At 37.4% G+C, this 23,437-nt stretch overlaps 1 protein-coding gene across 1 annotated transcript in view; it reads left to right on the top strand.

The window, feature by feature from the left end:
- clstn2a (calsyntenin 2a) overlaps window positions 1-23,437 on the top strand; it is a 223,816-nt gene that overhangs the window by 168,745 nt on the left and 31,634 nt on the right. Inside the window, exons 6-8 of the mRNA XM_084119337.1 lie at window positions 5,067-5,252; window positions 8,041-8,298; window positions 11,423-11,544. Coding sequence (XP_083975463.1) covers window positions 5,067-5,252; window positions 8,041-8,298; window positions 11,423-11,544 — 566 coding nt within the window. The remainder of the gene's footprint in view (window positions 1-5,066; window positions 5,253-8,040; window positions 8,299-11,422; window positions 11,545-23,437) is intronic.

Genomic DNA, 23,437 nt, shown 5'->3' with positions numbered 1-23,437 from the left:
AGCCACAAAGTTTGTGTTCACAAGAACTTTCAAATCATTCCTGTCATACCTACTCAGTTTTTAGAGTCAGCAATGCTTTATTGCCATGATTATTCACATTTGCAATATTGACAAAGCTTTTTCAAAAGTAGTTCTGTCATGTATATAGAAAATAAACAAAGAGATGTAATTGGAATTCCTACAATTAGCATACTTAGTATTGTTATTTAAGGTAATCTGACTTTAGTAACACTGACACTAAATACTTCTTCTCAATTAATATTCAACAATTTTTTTTAATTCAATATATCCTTTTTTTAATTTTTAATTTTACACTGTTTTTACTGTATTTTGATCAACAACCAAAAAATCCAGCCTTGGTGAGCAGAAGAGATTTCTTTCAAAAACATTTGTTTCTTACCGACCTCAAACTTTTGAACGGTAAGAACACTTCTCAGATTAAAGTAGTTTGATTGGCATGGTAAAGCATTTTTCTCTTTTTCTCTCTCCTCAAGCACTCCTCGTTTGTCCCAGGGTCAGTACTGTTTCTCAGGTGAAGGCATCATCTAAAGCATGATAGGGCCTTAAGATGTGTTGACAGTCGCTGGGCTCCTACGCCCAGAGAATAAGCAGTCATTGGCTGAGAGATTGCATGGCTTGTGTTCTCCGTTTGATTCATAATATGTGAGGTGGAAGTGAGGACTCAGTGACGATCATGACAGGCACCGCAGAGGTGAAGGGCGAGGATTTCTAGTTGTAACGCTTCCCGCTTGCATAAGCGTGTAATTGGGAAGCCACTCTTTGTCTCTGGTCAAATCCCGTCTGTCAACACTGATCTCTCCATATCTCCGTCCATCTTGCTGAGCCATCCACTGAGAGTGACAGATCTCTCATTTAGTGCCGAAGCCATAGAAAACTCGCACTGCCAATCAGGTCTACACTTGTACACGCAGTGTACATGACGTTTTATGAGGGAAAAATTTTATGGATCGACATGGACATTTCGACATTTTATCGACATTTTATCCACTAGGAATATAAGGTGAATACTGACTGAATGAGAGTAAAATAGATACTAAATATTTGTAGGTCTGGACCACCTCCACACATATGCCTTCGATGAACACAGGCTGCAGGTTTGGCCTTGGTCTCCGGAAGTCGACCACCATCTCTTTAATAGTGTTGAGCTGTAATGCCTAAATTGCCAAAGTAATGCCTAAATTGGTTACCATAATATGATAGGCTGTGCAGTTTAAGTGACGGAGGAAGTGCAAGTTGCTAAGATGAAAGATGATCTAGATTGTGAAGTCTACCAGGGGTGGGTTCTAGATTTGTATAGTTGCTTTTTGCTTTGTATTTTTGTTTTTCTTGACTTTAAAAAAGAAAACTCAATAAACAGTTGTTAACAAAAAAAAAGAAAGAAATATGATAGTGTTGTGTGCCGGAGAAAGCAGGCGGAAGCAAGGATCTATTAGCAGGGTTTTAATGAAGAAACACGTAGTACAAATAATAAAGAACACGAAGGACAAAGAAACAAAACCACGAGAAGGACTGAACTAGAAGCACCCATACATGTACAACAACTGACCAGGGGTGCGTTTCCCGAAAGCATCGTTAGCCAACTATGGTCGCAAGTTCCCTCGTTACCAATAGAGTTCAATGGACATTGCGATGAACTTGCGACCATAGTTGGCCAACGATGCTTTCGGGAAACGCACCCCAGGTAACCAGTGAAACACAAGGGCTATAAATACACAGAGACAAACAAGCTTAACTAAGTAACAAGGGGGCGTGGTTAATAAGAAACACCTGGGGAGACTAGTAAACAAGAACGACTACAAAGGACTACAAAACATGGCACAGAACAGGAAATAACAAAAGTGCACACCAGACAAGGGAAACACAGGACAGGAATCATGACAGATAGATTGTGATAAGTATTTTATTTCATTTCATTTAATTTCATAATTTTGTGTTGTGCTATTTTGAATAACCTTCATGTTCACTTTTAAATTTTGTCAATATTTTGTCATGTCATATTCATTGATTTTAGTATGATTTTAGTATAAAATTTTATATTTTTGCCATTATCAGCATAAATCCTTATAATTTCTTGGCATAAATGCATTAAATAAACTTGCATTTAATCAGAATTAAATATTAATGACTATATAAATGTAACGGGTTTAGTCATTTTTCCTCAGTTCCTAGTCATCCTTAGTTTCCTTGGTTGTTAATTAATTTGTACGTGCGTAAATTAACAACCAAGGAAACCTGTTACATTAGTCATTAATATTTAATCACAAATAAATGTGTGTGTGTGTGTGTGTGTGTGTGTGTGTGTGTGTGTGTATTATGTGTATTTAATGAGTTTGAAGTGAAAGTATTTGATGAGCGTATACTATGTGCGGAGAGCATTCACTCAATATCAATATTATCTAATTTTTGACACAGGTGGCTTTTAGAGGCTTTTGCATCGAAGGTCTTCATATATATTACAGCTTTTTTGTTCCTTATCAGTACAAAGTCGTCACAAAATGATGATGATTTATGCTGATAATGTCCAAAGCCTCACTTTGCCTAGAACGTTTCCAAGCTTTTGAAGGGCAATTTAATTTACTGATGAAAATGTGGAAAATAGCAAAACAAAAATGTCAATATGTAACATATTTTCATCAACAGCATGTTTTAATTAAAATTGTTTAATTAATCATTTAACACATTCTGAAATGGTCAAAAACAGAGCTTTGGTTCAAATGCAGACCAAATGCAAAACTAACACATGTCACTGTCAGTGAAACTACCATTTTAACTTGGTTAGTAAAAGGTTGAGTAATGTCTATTTAGTTGAAGTTTCCTTTGCAATACATTTCACTCAACCAATATAACATTGAATTAAACCACACTTTTAAAGTATATGCTTTACTTAGAAACATCTAGGTAATTAATACAATAGTTATTCTAGATATAAAGAGTTACAGTAGTTATTCTAGATACAGGGAAAATAGACAATGACGGTAACATTTGATGGATCGTTTTTGTGTTTGAATGTGTCATTTTGAGTGGAAAATAAACTCCAAATGTCACAAAATGGCAAGTTACTAATCCTAACAACAAAAGCAATGATGAAACAGTGTAAATACAACTGGAAAACAGTGAAAAATCAACCTCATTAATTATTCACGGCCCAGTGCATGATGGGAACACCAGTATCAGAAAATTTGTAACGTTGATATTTACGCTTTCATTTCTACACGCTTGAATTGAGTACTAATATAGAATTTACTTAGTTTTTTAAATTCTTGCCTGAACTAACTTTTTCATGTAAATTACATTGATTTTTTCTGTAGTATTTACTTGACCACAAAAATCATTTTTATCAGTGAGAAGGGTTTGAATCTGACCGGCATCATATCCTGATCTTTTCCCACTTTTCCGCTCTCTTATAGTTTCCTGTGACACTCCACTACACTCTCCAATTAGATAAAAAAAAAAACACAAACATAAAATTAAAAGAACCCCATAAATTTACAAATGCAACACTTTCAGTCACATAATTAGCATTACAGTCATCCGTGAACATCTCAAGGCAGTTTAATGGTGAAAGCACTGTGATAGAAATTAGGTGAGCCCCCCCAACCCTATTCTTTTTCCACGCTTCGCTGGGAATCCCAGTCTTTTTTCTTTTTTTTAATCCAGCAATTCCGTTGGTAATATTAGTCCCTCCGCTGTTCTGCCACGACTTTTTGGTGTCTGTGGCATTTGTGAATAAGCAATGAATGTTTAATGCTGCAGTTAATGTTAATCCTCACCCCGAGGTCCTGAAATGGTCTTTCTATTGAACAGAATGAGTCTGGCCTCTGGCTTTGGTGTGTTTGGATAATCAAGGGAATTATTCACTCTCCAGGGAGTAGATGAGTCATTACGCAGCGCGCACACACACGTTGTTTTGATTCCGTGCTTCAGAAAGCGCTGTATTCCGTAGTCCTGTTGCACATACTTCCCTTGAGATGTTGGATTAAAAGCACACCCAGTGTTTTAGGTTGTCTTTAGGTGTTTTCACAAAACTTTTCAGAAAAGTTTGTTTGGTTGAGCTATAAAGCCTTTCTGCTCAGCTTATCTGGGGCAGAACGGCTGCCTCAGATATTCATGAGGAACTTTTTTAAGACCTTTTTTCTCAAAAGGAGGTAGAGACTGAGACCTGTGGTACTGTACTGTCGCTCCATTTTATCCACAGTAATGCCAATGAATAATGTAATAAGATATTCAGTTAGGGAAACGGGCTGAGGGAATATCTCTCAGCTGAGGTGAATACAAAGCACTTGGTTCTCTGAATTATACAGAGAGAGTCCATAAAGGCCAGCTAAGAAGAGTGAGATGTTTTATCTTTTTGGCTATTCTTACTCTTGAGCTTCATGTTTTATAAAAAGCTCAAAAGTAATGTAACATGCATGAACACATATTAAAGCACATAGTGACGTGTTAGCCTTGACCAGGAGGAAAACATGTCAAAGAAAGAAAATAATTCATCTTGGATTCCTTTTTTTTTCCTTTGACCTTACTGTTTGCTTTTAACCATTGCTTTCATCACAATTGGTTTTACCTCTCCATGTTTGTACTGAAAGATAAAAAGGATTCAGCTCAGATGTACAAATCTGATATGCGACGACCACAGATGCTGTAGCGACGGTAGCAAATAGATTGTGTGTCACAGTGGTTTTAACTTAAATGGTGTTGAAACATGATGTGAATTGATGAGATGTTAATTACATTGTGTAATGAATAATAAATGTGGGAACAGAAAACACCAAGTTCAATACTGAGTATTTTAAATTATTTGTGTTGTTTTTTGTACTACTACTACTAATTGTTATTATTGTTATTATTACTAAGCAATAAATAATGAACCAAATAATGTAGTTTAAAAATGCATAAATAAACTATATAATATTATTTATTAGCCTAATTGTGGGCTGTTTGAATCAAGGAGGTCTATAGTACCTGTAGAAAACCACCCATTAGCATTTGCATATAATATTTATATTTGTAGTTACACAGATTTTGTCTAACATGTGTTTTCCTTGCAGGTTGGAACAAGCGTGTGGATTATGAACCTGGAACAGGCAGCAGGCAGCTCTTTCCCAAGATGCACCTGGAGACCTGTGAGGGCCCTTTATCTTCAGTGAGAGCCATGGTGGAGCTACAGACCAGCCATATTGGAAAGGGCTGTGACAGAGAGACCTATTCTGAGAAGTCTCTTCAGAAGCTCTGTGGTACGGTCAACTTCAGCACAAATCATATACCAGTCAGTCCAGAACTGTTTCGACTTGGGTTGATGAGCTTAATGAGTTAAATACAATTCACAAACTTTAACATTTGCTACAGGAATGCTCAAAACAATTCACTAGGAAATAGGGATGCACAGTATTATAGGTTGTATAATTTGTTTCATATTGAACATATAACAGTGGATAATGAATATTTAATTGTGCATGCACATTTCCCTTATTTTTACATTTTTAACTACCATTGCCATCAACTAAATTAATCTTTGAAAGCATTAATAATTTAATAACACTGTTAAGTTTAATTTGAGCAAATCACAGCATGAATATGGTCATACTGTAGATTGCGATTTTTGATGCCCAAATTCATTTGTAGCTTTCAAAACAATTGATTTGATTTTAGTTTTTAATGTTTTATTGTTAACTCTTTCCCCGCCAGCGTTTTTGAAATAAGTTTGAGAAAAGCTTCTTTGATAATTTTCACAAAAGTTTAATGGCCCCCAGAATATTTTGTTGTTTGAATATGATTGATTGCTTGAAGTTTATTTCGAGAAAAAAAAAAAATATAGATATAGATATCTATACATATACATTACAAATAATTACTATACACATACACATATATACACACATATATGTACATATAAAATACACATACACACATACACATTACAATTATGATACACATATCCACACACATCTGAACACACATCTCAATATCTGAACATGCAATATATCAAGAAATATATCAGACAGAACAGACCCTCTGCTTTTAAACAAATAAAAGCGTCTTATTCCGTCAACATTTTCTGCAAAAAGCTGAGAAAATCGTGTTTTTGTCAAAGACTAAGTCTGGATTAGATTCAGAATGACGATCAAAACATAGATAGAGTAGATCAAGTTCATCAAAACCCCACAGTCCTATATAGCTCGTTGTGGGTCGACATTTCATTTGGAAACATTAGGCAGTTTTGATTTTATATGCTGTTTAATGTTGATGATCGCATTTTTTCGTGTTGATGATTCACTTGTTTCTGCTTTTTCTTCACATGTCTTTTGATCTGGACATTCTGTACTCTTTCATAATATGCCTAATAGCTAACAGTGAAAACACAGAAAGCCAAATTCCATCAATGACGGGGAAGCATCTTATAAATGACAGAAAATTCTGTCAGTGGCGGGGAAAGAGTTCATTTATTTAGACAGAACAGAGTAGAATTTTAATATTGGTCATTTATCAGTTATGAGTCATAAAACGAAAATAATAAGCATATTATTAGTATGGGGAGAATTTTATCCCTGTTTATCCCTACAATTCACCTAACCATATCTCAAGATTTTATTCCTTATATTGCATGTCCAACACACTTGTAAATGGGTCATAAAACAATTTTCACGTACCTCAGTAAATCAGTCATTTTAATCTGATGAAAGACACTTTGAGGCTGATACATGTCAAAACCGTTCTGGCACTGATTTGTGAAGCGTTAAGTGTGTTGATCTTTTTACTGTCTTGGCTCTCTCTCAGTAATAATCATTTCCCCTGTTGGTGGCAGTTGCTTTTGCACAAGCACTCTGTACAGTTAACGGAAATAAGTGTTTATTGTTTGAAAATAGGCATACTTTTGAAGTGTTTCTGAAATAGACAACAAAGCTGCCAACCCAATATAATATATATATTTTTTTTAAAAAGCACATCCAAATCATTTAGATAAATATATGCATTATGGGAATTACAAAGTCCCAATGTGTAATCATTAGTGCAACCTTGAAACACAGACATTTTCTGTTTATTCTTGACTGGACATTTGATAACATGAGCTGCCACTGAGACTCACGTAGTGCTAGACATTGCTTGCGTAATGAAATCTCATTGACTTGTACCTTTACGGTATTTCTGGAAATGGATCCTCTCAGAAGAGCTCAGATGCTCACTCGGAGACTGGCGGTGAATTTATCGTCCAATATCGATTGGCTGAAATAAATACTGCATAGCTTAAAAGCTGCGGCGCTGCCATATTCTCTCTCGTTTCTGTCTCACTTTGGGCCTGTGGCAAAGTGAGTGATGTGGAGCTGTGGAATGAGAACACGCTGCTCTGACATCGGCGAGGCTCATCGCTCATTCTGTCCCTCTGTGCTGGCCGTCCTGTCACCCCTGAGTGAGGAAAAAAGATTCAATATCCTCCTGTACTCCCAAATAAAACACGCAGAGAGAGGCATGAGTGAGCGTGGGCAGGAGGGAGGAAGACAGGAGGCTAATCAAAGATTGATAGGTGGCACTGCTCTTGCATATTTAGGGCATCTGTACTAGACTTGTCCTCAAAGCGAGTGTGCCTACAATTAGTTATATCTCAGAAGTTTCTTATATTGCATGTTTTTAAAGGGAGAGTTCACTCAAAAATGTAAATTCTCTCATTATTGGCACATATTTATGACATCTTCCCAAGTGATGATGAAGCCAAACTCGAACTCTTTTAACCCGCATTAGCACCCTTAGCTTAACGTGTCAGAGTGTTGCTAGGCCACGAGCAATGACTTTTATAATGAGACGATTGCTTTCAGAAATGACATTTCAGTCAGGGTTGAATATGCGTCTCGGAACCAAATGTTATTTGCTTTTCATCTCTAATTTGATTTGAAGTGTGCTGTATGCACAGTATATTTGAATGCCAGGGCAACTAACATGATTTTAACTCTTTGTGACAGACAGCTTGTAATTTTTCATCGCTGCCTCTCGCAGTAACCTAAACTAACCTTTGTGCTTTTATCTCCACAGGAGCAGCCTCGGGCAGCACAGACCTTCTCCCGGCCCCCAGCGCATCCACAAATTGGACGGCTTCTTTGCTGACAGACAGCGGCCGAGACAGCGACCTCATCTTCAGGTTTGATGGGCGACAGGCGGCCAATATCCCAGAGTGGGTTGTGCCACAGAACTTGACAGATCAGTTTACCATAGCAACATGGATGAAGCACGGGCCAAGTCCTGGACTGAGAGCCGAGAAGGAGACATTGCTCTGTAATTCAGATAAAACTGGTGAGCTTTTTGTTGTGTTGACTCAATAGGCATGTGTGAAACACTTATGAGGGGCAGGGTCTTTGATTGAGACGGGTATACATGTAGGGCACTTGCGTTTTCTCTGTGCTTTCTCTCTCTTTATAAATATTTTTAAAAAATTAAACTATATATATTTGTATTATTATTACTGTTCAAAAGTTTAGGGTCAGTAAGATTTTTATTTTTTTTTTAACAATGTTTTTGAATGAAGATTCTTATGCTTGACAAAGCTACATTTATTTGATCAAAAATATAGTAAAATTATAGTAATATTGTGAAATATTATTACCATTTAAAACAACTGTTATCTATTTCTTTAGATATATTTGAAAATGTAATTTATTCAAGTGATGGCACATTTTCAGCATCATTACTCCAGTCTTCAGTGTTGATCCAGTGTTGACTCACATTATCCTTCAGAAATCATTGTAATATATTGATTTGGTGCACATTAGACATTTCTTATTATTATAAACGTTGAAATTTGTAGTTTTGCGTGATGTTTTGGTGGAAACGTTTTTTTTCCAGTATTCTTTGATGAATAGAAATTTCAAAAGATTTTATTGTTACCAATGTTAATGTATTTACTGTCAGTTTTGATCAATTTAATGCGTCCTTAGTGAATAAAAGTGTTAATATATTTTGTTAAAATATTACTGACCCCAAACCCTTGAATGTTAGTATATAGAGGTGTGAATTTACTAAACGGTTGCAAAACACCTACAAAATGCATAATTGCTTTAGTGAATCAGTCGTTAAAATAAACCTAATGAACAGTGGCATTAGCATGCAATAACTCCCTGTGTGTAGGCCCCCTATAGTGCTAAAATATTTTAGATTACGTCTACAGTTCCCAGGTCTGGTGGCCAAGACAAGATGATCAGTTTGGTAGAACTGAAGAGATCAGTGGTACAGATGTGTCAGACTAACCCGAGAAAAGTTTGATCAGTACCATACGATTCCCAGCAGTATTAGGGAGAGAGATTAAGACTATGGATTAGATCTGGATTAAAGAGTGGTTAAGAACACAATTCTCTGGAGGTTAAAGGGAAACTCTAGCCAGGAAGAAATGCAGTGTGACTGTCAGTGGCCAGTTCTCCGAGACCGAGTGGCCCTGATCGGGGCCGGCTGCTTGGCAGGACTCTTTCGAGTTCATTGATCCCAGGCGTCATGTTGAGTGGGTGTGAGACTTAATCAATTTAACACGCACTAAAAGCAGTCACACGAGAGACATCGGGCAGCGTTGAGGTGAGTAGAGAGGGGCGCCATGTGGAGGAGACGTGGCAGCCACCTTGATCAATGAGAGGTTTCTGAGAAAGAGCATGAAAGCAGTCCAGACATGCTTTGAGCGGAGACACGTGATGGACAGTGGAACATGTCAATATCAGTGGGAGAAGAGAAAGTCTCAGATTGAATGGCAGCTCTTTCATGCCCTTCCTTTTAGGATTAACTTTATAACAAATTGACATTTGGTTTGGATCAAGCTGGAAAAAACAGGTAATACCAGTTTAAGGTGGTCAAAACAGTTTTTTTGCAGGTAGCTAGTTGTCACCTCTTTAACCACGGTGGATTGAATTCTGGCTTATAGCATTAAAGGGATAGTTCACCCAAAAATTTAAATTCCAAACCTGTGTGAATGTCTTTCTTTTGCTAAACACAAAATAAGAAATTTTTGAAGAATATGGTTAACCAAACAGTTGCTGGGCCCCATTGACTTCCATAGTATTTTTTTTTTCTTCCATATTCTTGTGTTCAGCAGAATAAAATAAATTCATACAGGTTTGGAACAACTTGAGGATGAGTAAATGATGACAGAATTTTCATTTTTGGGTAAACTATCCCTTTAAGCTGATAATTATTTTCATGTTATGGCCGATGACTGATAAATGGCTGAGTAGAATTTTCTAATATTTGATAAAAAAAATTAAAAAAATTAAAATAAAACACTAAATCTAAAATTATTTAAAATGCTACAAGTGAATTTAGGCTGCTACAAATGGATTTAAGCATCACAATATTATAATGTACTATACAATATGAAAAATTGATATTCATTTTGAGATTTGCTAAAGATTATCATTAACGGTGTTATTCATTTATTACTGGTATAAAGTTCAACTTCAAGTGTTAAATGATGGCAAAGGTGAACTAAATATAAAAATAGGGGAAATATGCATTATGAATTTTCAGCAGCCATAACTGCAGTCTTCAGTATCACATGATCCTTCAGAAATCATTCTGATATGCATTTTATTATTTCATTTAATTTCATTAAAGTGATGTGATCATTTCTGCTATTAATATTTTCTGTTTAATGCATTAAAAATATTTAATGCAATTATCTCAGCATTCGTTCGGTCCGCATGTAGAGAGAGTGATGTTTTCTGTAGGGCTATCCTATGATCACCCAGTCTTTAATTTAAGTGCTTTAAAACCATTCAAGCGTGATAAATATGCAAAAGAGAACTCAAATATGTACTGGCACACTGTCTGTGAAGCAGCTCTCTGTGAACGCATACATAGAAAGCCACTTCTCAGACAGCGTGCCAGTAACAATTTGAGATCTCTTTTGAGATCTACTCAAAATTATGTCAAAATCACTGTTTTTGTTGAGTATCCTCATAAGCACAGTCTAAAATGAGTTGAAGAGTCTTAAATGAACATAAACGTTTGGACGAAGATCGGATGTGTGTCAGATCTGTGTGTATATAGCAATTTATTTGAGTATGATTTGTCAAATGTACTATTCATTCATTAGTCAGTTCATCCCTAGTCTATTCCCTTTACAGTTTCTGCAGAACTACAATTTCTTTTCATTTCTCTCTATGTCAAGACTTTTCTCCTCATCTGAAGTCTAATCTAATGCAACAGTCTGAACTGGAGTTTTTCGAACATGACTATGCAGTTTTAGACAAGCTCTCGGAGCTAGACGTGGAAATTTATAAAAGTAAATCTTTAATCAACATGAAGTTTTTACTTTGACAACCATTGTGAGTTATTTCCTGAGAGTGATGTTTAAAAAAAAGAAGAAGTATTTGTCCTGTGTCACAGTGATATGTAATGCATATACAGTAAGCCTTCGCTGTGTTTTGCTTTTTTGCAGAGATGAACAGGCATCATTACTCCCTGTACGTGCACAACTGCCGTCTGGTGTTTCTGCTGAGGCGAGACTTTATTCAGCTGGACTCCTTCAGGCCAGCAGAGTTCCACTGGAGACTGGAGCAGGTGAGGGGCCCCCGGGTGCCTGTCACACATGCCCTTCAACATCACAACCAGCATTCTGATAAACAGGATGGGAAAAATGCCACACTGAGCGGGCGCCATTTATAGTAATCACTTGTGAAGTGAAGTTCGCTCTGTATAATTTTCAATTACCTGTTTTTGAATTATTCATTATCCGTATGACTGATCTTTCCATTGCGACGATAGTCTGTCACTGGTAAAATGATTATTATCAGAAGGACAAATTGGAAAGCTGACGCAAAGATAGCACTCGCATTTTCTCTCCCACTGCTTACAGTAGTTGGCTCGGATGTGGCTTGTTTGTGTTTGGAAACACACTTGATTTTCTCAGATTTCCAACATTTCCCTTGGCTAATGTTGAGTGCGGACTAATCTTTTGATTGAGAGCACTGTGTGTGTGTCACCATGCCTCTCAACGTCTGCCAAGGTGAGCAGAGAGCCGAGGTGAGACACGTGTAATCAGTATGAAAAGCTCTCCACAGCAATGACCTCTCGCAGTGAACATAATGATAGCCCTTCGCCCACGCCAGTCCTTAACCGCAAATTACATGCACATACACATTCTCACATCCAGACGTGCACTGGAACACACACAACTTCTCAAACCTTTCTGAGCTGCTGTAAATGGACAAAAAGTTAGATGCATATCTAGAAATGCTTTTTTTGTTCTTTTCAAATACACAAAACAGGTCGATGTCTGAGAGGCCTTTGATCAATAGTCCAGATCAATTACTGTAAGTAGAACTCTGGAGTGCACCAGCAAAGCAGGTTTTGGTCATAGTCCAAATTCATGTGAGTGCTACAATGTTTCGCAGTTGTTTTGATCGGCCGAACTACGATGCGAAGAATTTGGCCTCATGAGTTGCATTTGTTTCCTCTCTGTGGCAGTTGTGGTTAAAGATCTGGGCTGGGTGCCGAAAGCTCATACATTTAAATCCCTCATAGGACAAGACATGAGCTTTCGCTTTTGTGCCCTTGAGCGAGGCACTTAACCTCAGGTCGCTCCAGGAGAACTGACCCTGAAAAAGGGGCGTTCACACTGACAGCGATTTGCAGTGACAAAGCTATTGGAAGGCACTCACTTTCAGTTGCCGATTGGAGGCTACATAAACAACAGAGACTGTTAGCAATACTGACATTCAGTGTTATCCAAATATGTTGCAATGTGATTTGCCTCATGATACAGTTTAGCCGTTACTAGCTTCTAGCAACCAACAGAACAGCTACTTGGCAAATCTTATTTAAAATCTTTAAGTGTGAGCAACCCTTAATAAGTAAATTGTAAGTCATTTTGGATAAAAGCGAGATTGGTGGCATCGGAGATTTGTCTGAAACTCTTATTAGCAGGTGAACTAGAAATGTATGAGCAGAACTGTATATTGTGTCACAAATTATCAATACTTTCTAATTCTGAGTTCTACACAGATTTTATGCTACTTTCACTGGCATTTATTGTAGGATAATGTTTTTTTTTGTTGTTGTTGTTTTTTGGATAACCCAGCCCTTAAAAAGGTATATAAAAAAGAAATGTGATTGGTCACTTTATATGTCAGTTAGGCAGTATCTTCCTGTCTAAGTTGGTGGTTCTCAGGTTTGGCTACGCAGGACAACGTGCAACAAACTTAATTGGGCATAAAAAGTAGATAAGATAAATAACTGTTTAGAAATATTGATATTTATTGCACCTATTTATTGATATTATTTGCTTCCAATATCGGTTTGATACCGATATACATAAAAGTTAAAGGTTGGGGTCAGTAAAGACATTTATAATGTAACAAAATATTTCTATTTCAAATAAATGCTGTTCTTTTAAAAATTTCTATTCGTCAAACAAAAATATTAAGCAGCACAACTGTTTTTAACATTGAAATCAATAAGAAATGTTATTTGAGCACCAAATCAGCATATTAGAATGATTTCTTTAGGATCATGTGACAATGAAGACTAGTGTAATGATGCTGAAAATTCAGATTTGCCATCAAAGGAATAAATGATATCTAAATATATATATATATATATATATATATATATATATATATATATATATATATATATATATAAAGATAAGTTATGTTAAATTAAGATATTTCACAATATAATTTTTTGATAATATTTGATTAAATGCATGCCTTGGTGACACTTCTTTCAAAAACATTTTTTTAAATAGAATAATATAAGACAACATGACATCCAATCCCAGTTTTTATATATATGGAGCTATATAAACCATAATAATCCTTTTTTTTTTTTTTTTTTTTTACCAGCATATGATTATTCTATGGAGGCGTAAAGTCAATGTTCACTGCAGTTATAATGATAATAAACAAAACAGCTCAGACAGACGACTGGTTCTGCCTTAGTGTTCTTGACGGCTGTACTATATATATATAAAGATAAGTTATGTTAAATTAAGATATTTCACAATATAATTTTTTGATAATATTTGATTAAATGCATGCCTTGGTGACACTTCTTTCAAAATTTTTTTTTTTAAATAGAATAATATAAGACAACATGACATCCAATCCCAGTTTTTATATATATGGAGCTATATAAACCATAATAATCCTTCTTTTTTTTTTTTTAACCAGCATATGATTATTCTATGGAGGCGTAAAGTCAATGTTCACTGCAGTTATAATGACAATAAACAAACAGCTCAGACAGACGACTGATTCTGCCTCAGTGTTCTTGACGGCTGTACTTAGTTTGTTACAGGTCAGAGAAAATGTGCTCCTTTCAAAGCTTCGGCTCCTTTCCCAGGGCCAGGCAGAGCTCAGCAGGTGATGAGGAACACAAGTAAACAATATTGGGTCAGTAGACAGGCTGCCATAAAACAATGTCAGCTGCAGAAGGAGCTGCGCTATACCTACAATCCTGTCAACATCCACCACATAAAACACTCCACACAGCTGTTGGTTTGCTTCTCACATATATGCTGTGATATTCTCTGTATATCTTTTTTGTACATTTATCTTTCATGGCCACTTTGTTGATTTGTGTAGGGAGGAGTATTTCTTCCCATCTGATATCTGCTTGTAAATGAAAGCGCGTGAAAAGGCGAGAGCGAGAAAAGGTGTGAAAGAGCTTGTTTACACTTCAGTGCATTTTCTCTCTTCCTGTTTTTCCTGCCATGTACCTCTTCTCTAGCATGGTTTGATAATGGTGTCTCTCCAGCTCTGAGGCGGTAAACAGAATATGCTCGCCTTGATCTCGGAGCACAGCACAGCTCTGTTCCCAACATGAGACACATCTATTTTTCTTTCTTTTCTCTCTGCCCTACCTCTGACTACTTGCCATTGATACCTAAACAACAGATTATCCTGTTGTAAATGTCATGGTAGTTAGTTTGGCTTTTTCTTTAATCCCATCAAACAAACTTTTGACTCTTGGCATAACGTCTGGTCCACTTTGCAGTTTATTCTGACCAAGAACAGTCTTTTACAGAAAGGGTAAAGTGACCAGTTTGTTGTTTTATGTGACATTTGGGGTGGGTTATACTAAAATCAGTGGAACATATTTTATTGTACTGTACAGACTTTTATGTCATCAGACATTAAAACACACAATTAAGAGACACCGTTCTCTTAAGGATGTTTAGTAAATGTAAACAAACAAAAAACTTCTACAATGTTTATCTCAAGTGCACCTAAAATCTTAGATTACACTACCATTCAAAAGTTTGGGGTTAGTAAGATTTTGTTACGATTGTAATACCTTTACTTTTGCATTAAGTACATTAATAATGTTACAAAATATTTCTATTTCAAATAAGTGCTGTTCTTTTTAATGTTCTATTCATTAAAGAATCCTGAAAACAAAACAAAACTGTATGATAGCACACACACACACACACACACACACACACACATACACACACACACACACTGGAGTAATGGCTGCTGAAAATTAAGCATTACTGTGTCAGAAATAAATTACATTAAAAAATATTTTAATAAATGCAGCCTTGGTAATAAGCATAATAGATTTCAAAAAAAAAAAAAAACATTAAAAGATTCTTACAGACCCCAAACTTTAGAGTGGTTGTGTAAATTATTTATCTTATTTTAAACTTTTTTTAATTAATTTGTTTATTTATCTATTTTAACTGTTTTTTATCCTGTACCTGCCATGAAAATAGGGATTGATGTAAATACTACATTTGGTTGTTCTCAACATCTAATTAATAAAAAGTAATAGGTAATTATTACTCAGAAAACAAAGATAAATATTCAGGTTTTCCTATTTTACTTGATACCAAGTGCTTCTAATGCCACTGACCAAATTATGGCAAATCCAGTGACTAATTCTTCCACTAAAGCACTGTATCAACCCAGATCTTTGACACAATTTTACTAGATTCAATGCCACAAACTTCAATATTCAGTGATTAGCCCATCCTCACCAGAGCTCTTTAAAAGCAGGAACGCAAAGTTGCTGCTTGTGATTTTGACTAGATTTTTGCCATTATTATGCGTGATATAATTCAGATGATCAGTGAATGGTCCATAAGAGGCCGTGTTATAGGCTAAGATTATGTGAACATGCACATTTTTGATGTTGTGTCAGGTTTTTTTGTGTGCAATGAGACCCACAGACGCACAGCTTGCTAATACCGTAATGTGAGAAAGTCACATTGCACAAGATGCTTGTCGGCTGAGTGAAAGGACATGAATGTGTTTGTTGTCGTGAAGTGAGGGAGGGGCCGCAGGTGCTGTGGTATTTCTGTCACTATGGCAGAGAGCTGATCTAAGGCACCTGCAGACCATTTGATTGACGCTGCGGTCTCCACCCCAGCCTAGCGGCCTGCGGCAACGTGAGCGTCGTGTTCTATTAAGGACCGGACATTGATGTAGTCAAATAGCTTTGCGGTGATAGTGCAGAAGACACACTTTAAGTTGGAGAGAGAGGAAGAGGGAAAAAACACACTGAGTGTTGGCTGTTGGGCATCTCATCCAAATGCTGCTCTTTGCAGTCTCATCAGCAACTCTGAGAGGACACTCAATGGCTTCCGCTGCAACTCCATTTAGCCCTATTGATTTTGCAATCTTCCTCACACCTGCCTCTTTAGCTCATCCCCCCCCCCCCCCCCCCCCTTTTCATGAGAGGAAAAGAATGATGGAGAGGGAGGGAGTGATGCCAAGTGAGAGGAGGGAAATACTTGATGGGGTTTATTCTGTACTATTTGTCATTTTTATTGCTCACTTACTAACTTTGTTTCTCTTTGTCTCTCCTTCTATAACCAGATAAAATAACAAAAAGATAAAATCAAAAATGAAGAGATGATTCAGTGGCATGGTTGTGATATGGTATGGCAGGCAAAACCAAAGGTCATCCCCTCCCCTCAGTGTCAGTGCGCATAGTTCATCTGGTATTTTCGGACAGGCAAGACTTTTTCTATTAAAATGAGCAATGCATCTTGAACAGTTGCATTGAATTAGAGCAATAAAAATAAGCCATCATTTTTTTTTTTTTTTCACAATGGCCATTAAACAGAGACTTATGGACGCCATCCATGATTTCTCAGCAGATCTATGAAAACATTGTTCAAGACGCAAGGCAAATCATCTGTTAATGGCTCTTCCAACGCTGGCCTAAATCAATAGTCAAAGATTTGTTTGCATCGACACTTCTGCTCATTGATCGGAGATGTGTGTGTGTGTGCATGGCCCACCTCGACCAATCGGTACGGACACAGAAAAGCCTAAGCAGGTGTGTCATTTATCTCTGTCTCGCTCAGATCATCGACCCGCACTGCTGCGGCAGAAAATGACACCCCGTCCTGTCAATATGACATTCATTGCACGCTTATCTACTCACAATTACATGCACCACATCTGTGGCTTCCTTCGGCGATGCATTTAAGAACCTGTATTGTTTTGTGTTAGATGGATTGCGCTTCATGCATGACCGCTTACTTGCTTTAATGAATACATGAAGACTTATAATGAGATCTCACAGAGGAAAGCGTGCAGCTTATCGAATGCTGTAAAACCTGAACTATAGACAAACAGATGAGTCCCACTGGTGCTTAAAGCTAATTTAAATCTGTGGAGGAACTCGTGTTGTTTGATTTTCCAGGTGCTTATATTTACAGCAAATACACTTAACTCTTGTCTGCTGCTTGCCAAGAATGTGAAAAAAGTCAATGTATAATCACAATTATTTTATTATAATGTCTGCATTGTTGCTTCCAAAGGCTGTAGGCAAAATGCAGGATTTTGAATGCTACATTATGTTATGACATATCACAAATTATTGTCTATATCATTGAAAGTTCTGCTTTTGAATCATTGTTATTTGTTTGCCAAGTCCAGCCTGTTTGACAGTTCTTCTGATCATTTTAAACAGAAGCAAGACTTCCAGGTGTGGAAGATCACATTGATTGAAAGCCCAAAAATAAACAATCAGATACTTTTTCAAATGCAAATGATGCTCAGAATGCTTTCTCAGACACAGTGAAGGATGCCATTCAGATGGGAACCAATCAGATTGTCCAATGAAAATTAATATTTGCTTCATTAAATTCTATTCTATTCTATTCTATTCTATTCTATTCTATTCTATTCTATTCTATTCTATTCTATTCTATTCTATTCTATTATTTATAAGGCCACAGTTTTTTTTTTTTTTATATCTTTACTTATATGGCCACAAAAACACAATGGAGAGATAAATGAAACTCGAAATGTGAAATACTTTCCATTAGAATTTAAATGAATTGAAACGTCATGCACTCCTTAACATGTTCTTATTATGCATATAAAGAATAGGGGAAGGAATGTGGTAAGTCAGAAAAGTTGCAAAACTATTGTGTTTTGTATTAGCTCTAAGCCTGAATTTGTATTCTTTTTCTTTTCATGCCTTGCGTCTTGCCATAATCAAAGCCTATTGTGATGTACCTGAAGGCGGCTTTTCACTGTGAAATAATCATGAGCCTCTGAATAATGCATCTCTACAGCTCTGTTTCCACATTAGCTGAACAAATTTTGCTCATCTATCAGCACCAGGCACCACCGCCTCTTCTTACGACAATACACTCTTCCATAACTTTCACCAAAAGCTGGTCATGAGAGAGGTAGAGAAAGTGAGGGAAAGTGTAAAAATCACATCACCTGACTTTAATCTACACCATTTCTTCTTTTGCTTCTTTTTTATTTTTGACATTCCAAATATAGCAGCACCAAAATATTCAGTCTGATGTTCTTTTTTGGGGTGGAGGGAGGTGGTGTTTACGTTCTCTCTCCCTCCTACCATGTTTTGCTTCAAAGTAAATTTTGTTCTCCACTCCACCAGGAATACTTTGCCTAGAGCTCTGGAGACACAAAAAGAATACCAATTCTCTTTTCGTAAGAACTATCTGATCGCAATTTCAGTGGCTTCTGATGCACATATGTTGAATATTTTCACACGTTGCGTTAAAGGGGTCATGAATTGAGAAATCAAAATTTCCTTGAGCTTCTGACATAGTTCATCATACTATAAGAATATCCTGTAAGATATTAATAAAACAGCTTTTATTGTAACCAAGCCCAGAGAAGGACTCGTTGTGGAATGTGCCTATATATATCATAGAGAGGTGAAAGACCACCTCTGCAGAAGAAAAACAACTTCTTGTTCATCTTTGCAAGAAGAGCGAAGAAGAGAAGAGCGATACAGGATCACTGGACTAAAAATGACATTACCTTCCAAAGTATCCTAATGCTTGGAATGTGGTCTGTCTCAGTTGAGCATTATTTATTTGTATCCGGTACATTTCACTGTGGATTTTTTGGTAAATCAGTCACAATTTCGGTGCAGGCTTTGCAATCAGACTTTTGAGATATGGTAATGTGACAACATGTAAGTAAAACTGCGTTAATTCTAATGACTGATCTGTGACCAGTGTTTTCTGATATGTAATGATTCATGTTGCTACAGTCAGATGTTTTTTGTCTGTGTCAGTAAATCAAACCTGTGACTAAACAGTCAACTTCAAATTGTTTTTCTGTGTAGGATGAAAATAATCTGTTATTTTAACTGATTAAATTATATAAAGAAAGCAATCAAAGAACGCTCCCTTTACAATTGCTGGAGCTGTCAATCAAACAGCGTGAGTTTATCAGTGACTTAAAGGGGTCGCACACCGGATGAGAAGCGCAGCGCCGTGCCGCGTCGCGTCTAGGACAACTCGAGGTATCGCACACCGGACGTGCATTTTCTCAGTTTATGGCCAGCAATATTGTTATGTTTAAGGATATCATGGAATTAAGATAATGTCTGTACTATGTTGTGATTGTACTGTACAATTAAATACAATCGTTGCTAAGTCTGCAGTCTGAACACTTTACCTCAGAGCGTCCGTTAACTGAATGAATTGAGAATATCACCTGAAAATCCGATAACATCAGCAATTTGTCATCTACGCAGCTGATTTCTGTAAATGAATGTAAAACTTAATGTATACTGCAGCACAGGGTGAAGTCAGTATATACATTAATGACGATTTGAGACAAATAAATGTAAATTTAATATGAAACTATGTAAATGGCGCACTGTGGCGCGGCAGGATTTTGAACAAGGTCCTGAGCCGTAGCTGGGCGCCGCGGACAGACGCCGAATGGCGCCGCCGAATGGCGCCGCCGGTGTGTGTACACTGATAGAGAATAATGTGTTCGAATTTTAAAAAGTCCGGTGTGCGACCCCCTTTACTCTCACCAAAACTCCCGTTATAATCAACGAATCTCTTATTTGCATTGTGTTTGCACTGTTAGTTATGATGAAAGCATTCATGAGAGTGCAGAAATCGAGCTACAATGAGGAGATCACTTCATTCATGCGCTCAACATGTCTGTGATCAGCTACAAAGCTCATCACTGCAATCTTTCATGCCACGGTCTAAATATAATGCTACAGATCTAAATATAATGCTATAATCAACAATTTTCAGGATTAGTTAACCTTGATAGCTGTAATAGTAAAAATGTGGTAAGTTTACACTGAAGTTGCACAGCGGACTTCAAACAGAGCGTTCAAATCTAGGACTAAATCTAAAATCAGGTTAGGAAAAATGCCTCTTATTTCTTAATTTATTTTTATTTTTATTTACAATTTTTGATGTAAAAATCATACTAACATTATAAAACAATGCAGTTCACGATCCCTTTAACTTAAAGGTAAAGTGGTTGCTGAGTGCTGCTGCATGTCCTCATCCAGGAACAAGGCTGCTTCCCTGCATCTGAACCTCTTTTGGCCCACCTCGGTCCCAGTGCCATGCCAGTGTAATGGATTTGCATTAATAATGCAGGGACGGGAGGGAAAAAGCCATGCTGAAAGAGTGCGTGTACATGTTTGAGGGAAGATAGGGAGTGATAGATGTAGTGTGCATAGATTTGCGTATCGCTTTAGAGAGCATGGCGGAGGAACCGGGTTTTGAATCGGCACATATGTGGATATGAAAGTGTGCATGCCTTGATGAACTGAAGCTGAACTTAGTGGCCCCCATCAGTCTCGGACTGAGTGGCTGGAGAGATTCGCTGCTCTATTCCTCTGATGACTTCCAGTGAGTTATTTTCCCAGCTTTCGCCCCCACACTTTCGATTACCCCCATCCATTCCCAGCCTCCTCCTTGCTCTATGCTAGCCTTTTACTCTCTCTCCACTCAAAAGCATGTGGAGCACGTCAAATCTGGAGGTGTCAAACCAGCATCTTTGATAAAGCAGCCAGTGTCTGAGGTCAACAGCACCATTTCTGGCAAGCGCCACATCGGAAATAAAAGCTAAATTGGCAAAGGGTTCGGAAAAAAACATTTTTCTGTCCTTTAAAATGGTATGTGATGGTATCAGCAACAGGCTTATGTGTTTTATGCACATCAACACTCTTAGATTTCTCTTTTTGCTTTTGAAAAACTGCGCAGGAGAACAACAACAGCTCATCATCGCATTCGATAATTGAAAACTGGAGTTTGAATTTGTGCTTTCACCAATGAACAAGCTTGAATTTTCCTTCAGAGACCATTGTGTGTGTCTCTGTGTTCAACAGTGTTGCATTCTAAACAGGCATGTGCCTTAGAGACGGTCCAAGGCTCATTAGCTGAGTATTTTATTGTCTCATTACATTGTTTACGAGATGAAAAAACACACAGAAGTGCGTACACAAACACACACATATGCACGTATTGTCACAGTGATGCACCGTGAAATATCAACTCGCTCAAAGTTTCTCCCTCACTCACTCCCCCTGGGGAAACAGAGGAGACACACAGACCCCAGTGTGTCATTATTGACATACTAATGAGTTAGCAGCCGTGTGGCAAACTGCAGGACTGCCGTTGCTCACCACTGTGTGGGGAGAATATTAGCTTTTTTATTAAACAGCCCAGTGGGAGACTCACTACTTTCACACCCACAGCGAACATCCTAACCTGACTGCCTTTGGATGTCAACATGTCTAAATGTGCGTGCAAGTGAGATGAAATAGTTTTTCTTTAAAATCTCTCTGCATGTGTCATTTACATAAAGCACAATATTAATGTGCTTTTTTAAAGGATACAATGTTAATAGTGTATTCTTGTTTTTACATGCACCATGTCAGTAACACATAAATGAACATGCAATTTTATATTTTTGAGTAATTTGAATACAATTTTATTTAAGCAAATTACTCGCACATATAAAATTGCATGTTCATATATGTGTTACTGTGGTATTATAATACTGTGGTATTGCTGTTATTTGTATATGTCCCCTGATAATTCCATGGTATTCTTTGAAGTGCCATGTAATTCCATTGTAAATTCCAGTGTCAACTAGTCTCTCCCCTGTGAAGGCCTCCTTCCCTTTCCTTTACAGATAAAATGTTGTCGGGATAATTCCGGTTCACATGGCTACGCGGAAGAGATAAATCATTCTTTATTATACATTTTTATGGCCAGACAAGTAGTTTGTTGAGGGTTGGTTCGTAAAGAAGGACTACACGCCTGCGCACATATTCAAACGCGGATACCTATAGACTAAACACGTGATGTGCATGTGCACGCCGTCTGCATTTTCGTGGGTTTGCGTTTTTGAAGTTTGCACAGAGATAAGCGTTTTTTTCCCAAAAAAATTTTTTTGAAAGGGTTTGCATTCTTGAGTTTGTGCGGATGAGCGGGCCAGAGCATGTTGTGTTTTCTGTTAGAACGGTGTCGTTTTAATAACTAATGATCTTTGCAACGGAAGTGAATCAGGGTGCTTTCACACCTGCCTCGTTTAGTTCGGTTGAATCGCACTAGAGTTCGTTTTCCCCGTTGGTGCGGTTCGTTTGGGCAGGTGTGAATGCGGCAATCGCACTCGGGTGCGCACCAAACGCGGACCAAACAAGTGTACCGAGACCTCCTGGAAGAGGTGGTCTCGGTACACTTTCAAACGAACTCTGGAGCGGTTCATTTGTGGTGAGAACGTGATCCGACCTCGAACAGAACCAACTGGCAAAAAACTGCACATTTTTGGACTAAGCCAGTTGCCGTAGTCAGCTGCGCTGTGCATTATAGGATGAGGAGAAATGTTTGTTGACAGTTTGCAGCTCGCGGACAAATTTGGAGTTTTTAGGAGGTGCGGAGCCTGATAGAAATTATTTGTAACAATATTTTCGAGCCGCATCCTCGGTTCATTCTCAAATATTATTGTTTGTCTAAAGTGGTGTAGACAAACTAATAAAATATGACCAAGGATACAATCAGCCCACGCAGTCGTCTCTCCATAGTAAACAGCGGCGTGTTGTTGTCTGCACGTTAATTCTGACCAAACGAAGTGCAGTTATGGAAATGCGTTCCGAGTGATGTGGATGTTGTCACGTGACTGCATTTTGGTTCGTTTTCTCAACTCATAAACTGATTCGGACCAGAGCGATCAGT

This window comes from Abramis brama (genome assembly GCF_963993115.1).
Source record: "Abramis brama genome assembly, chromosome: 7".
Taxonomy (NCBI): Eukaryota; Metazoa; Chordata; class Actinopteri; order Cypriniformes; family Leuciscidae; genus Abramis; species Abramis brama.
The sequence above is the reverse complement of the archived record's forward strand: the minus strand, read 5'-3'. Positions and strand labels throughout refer to the sequence as shown.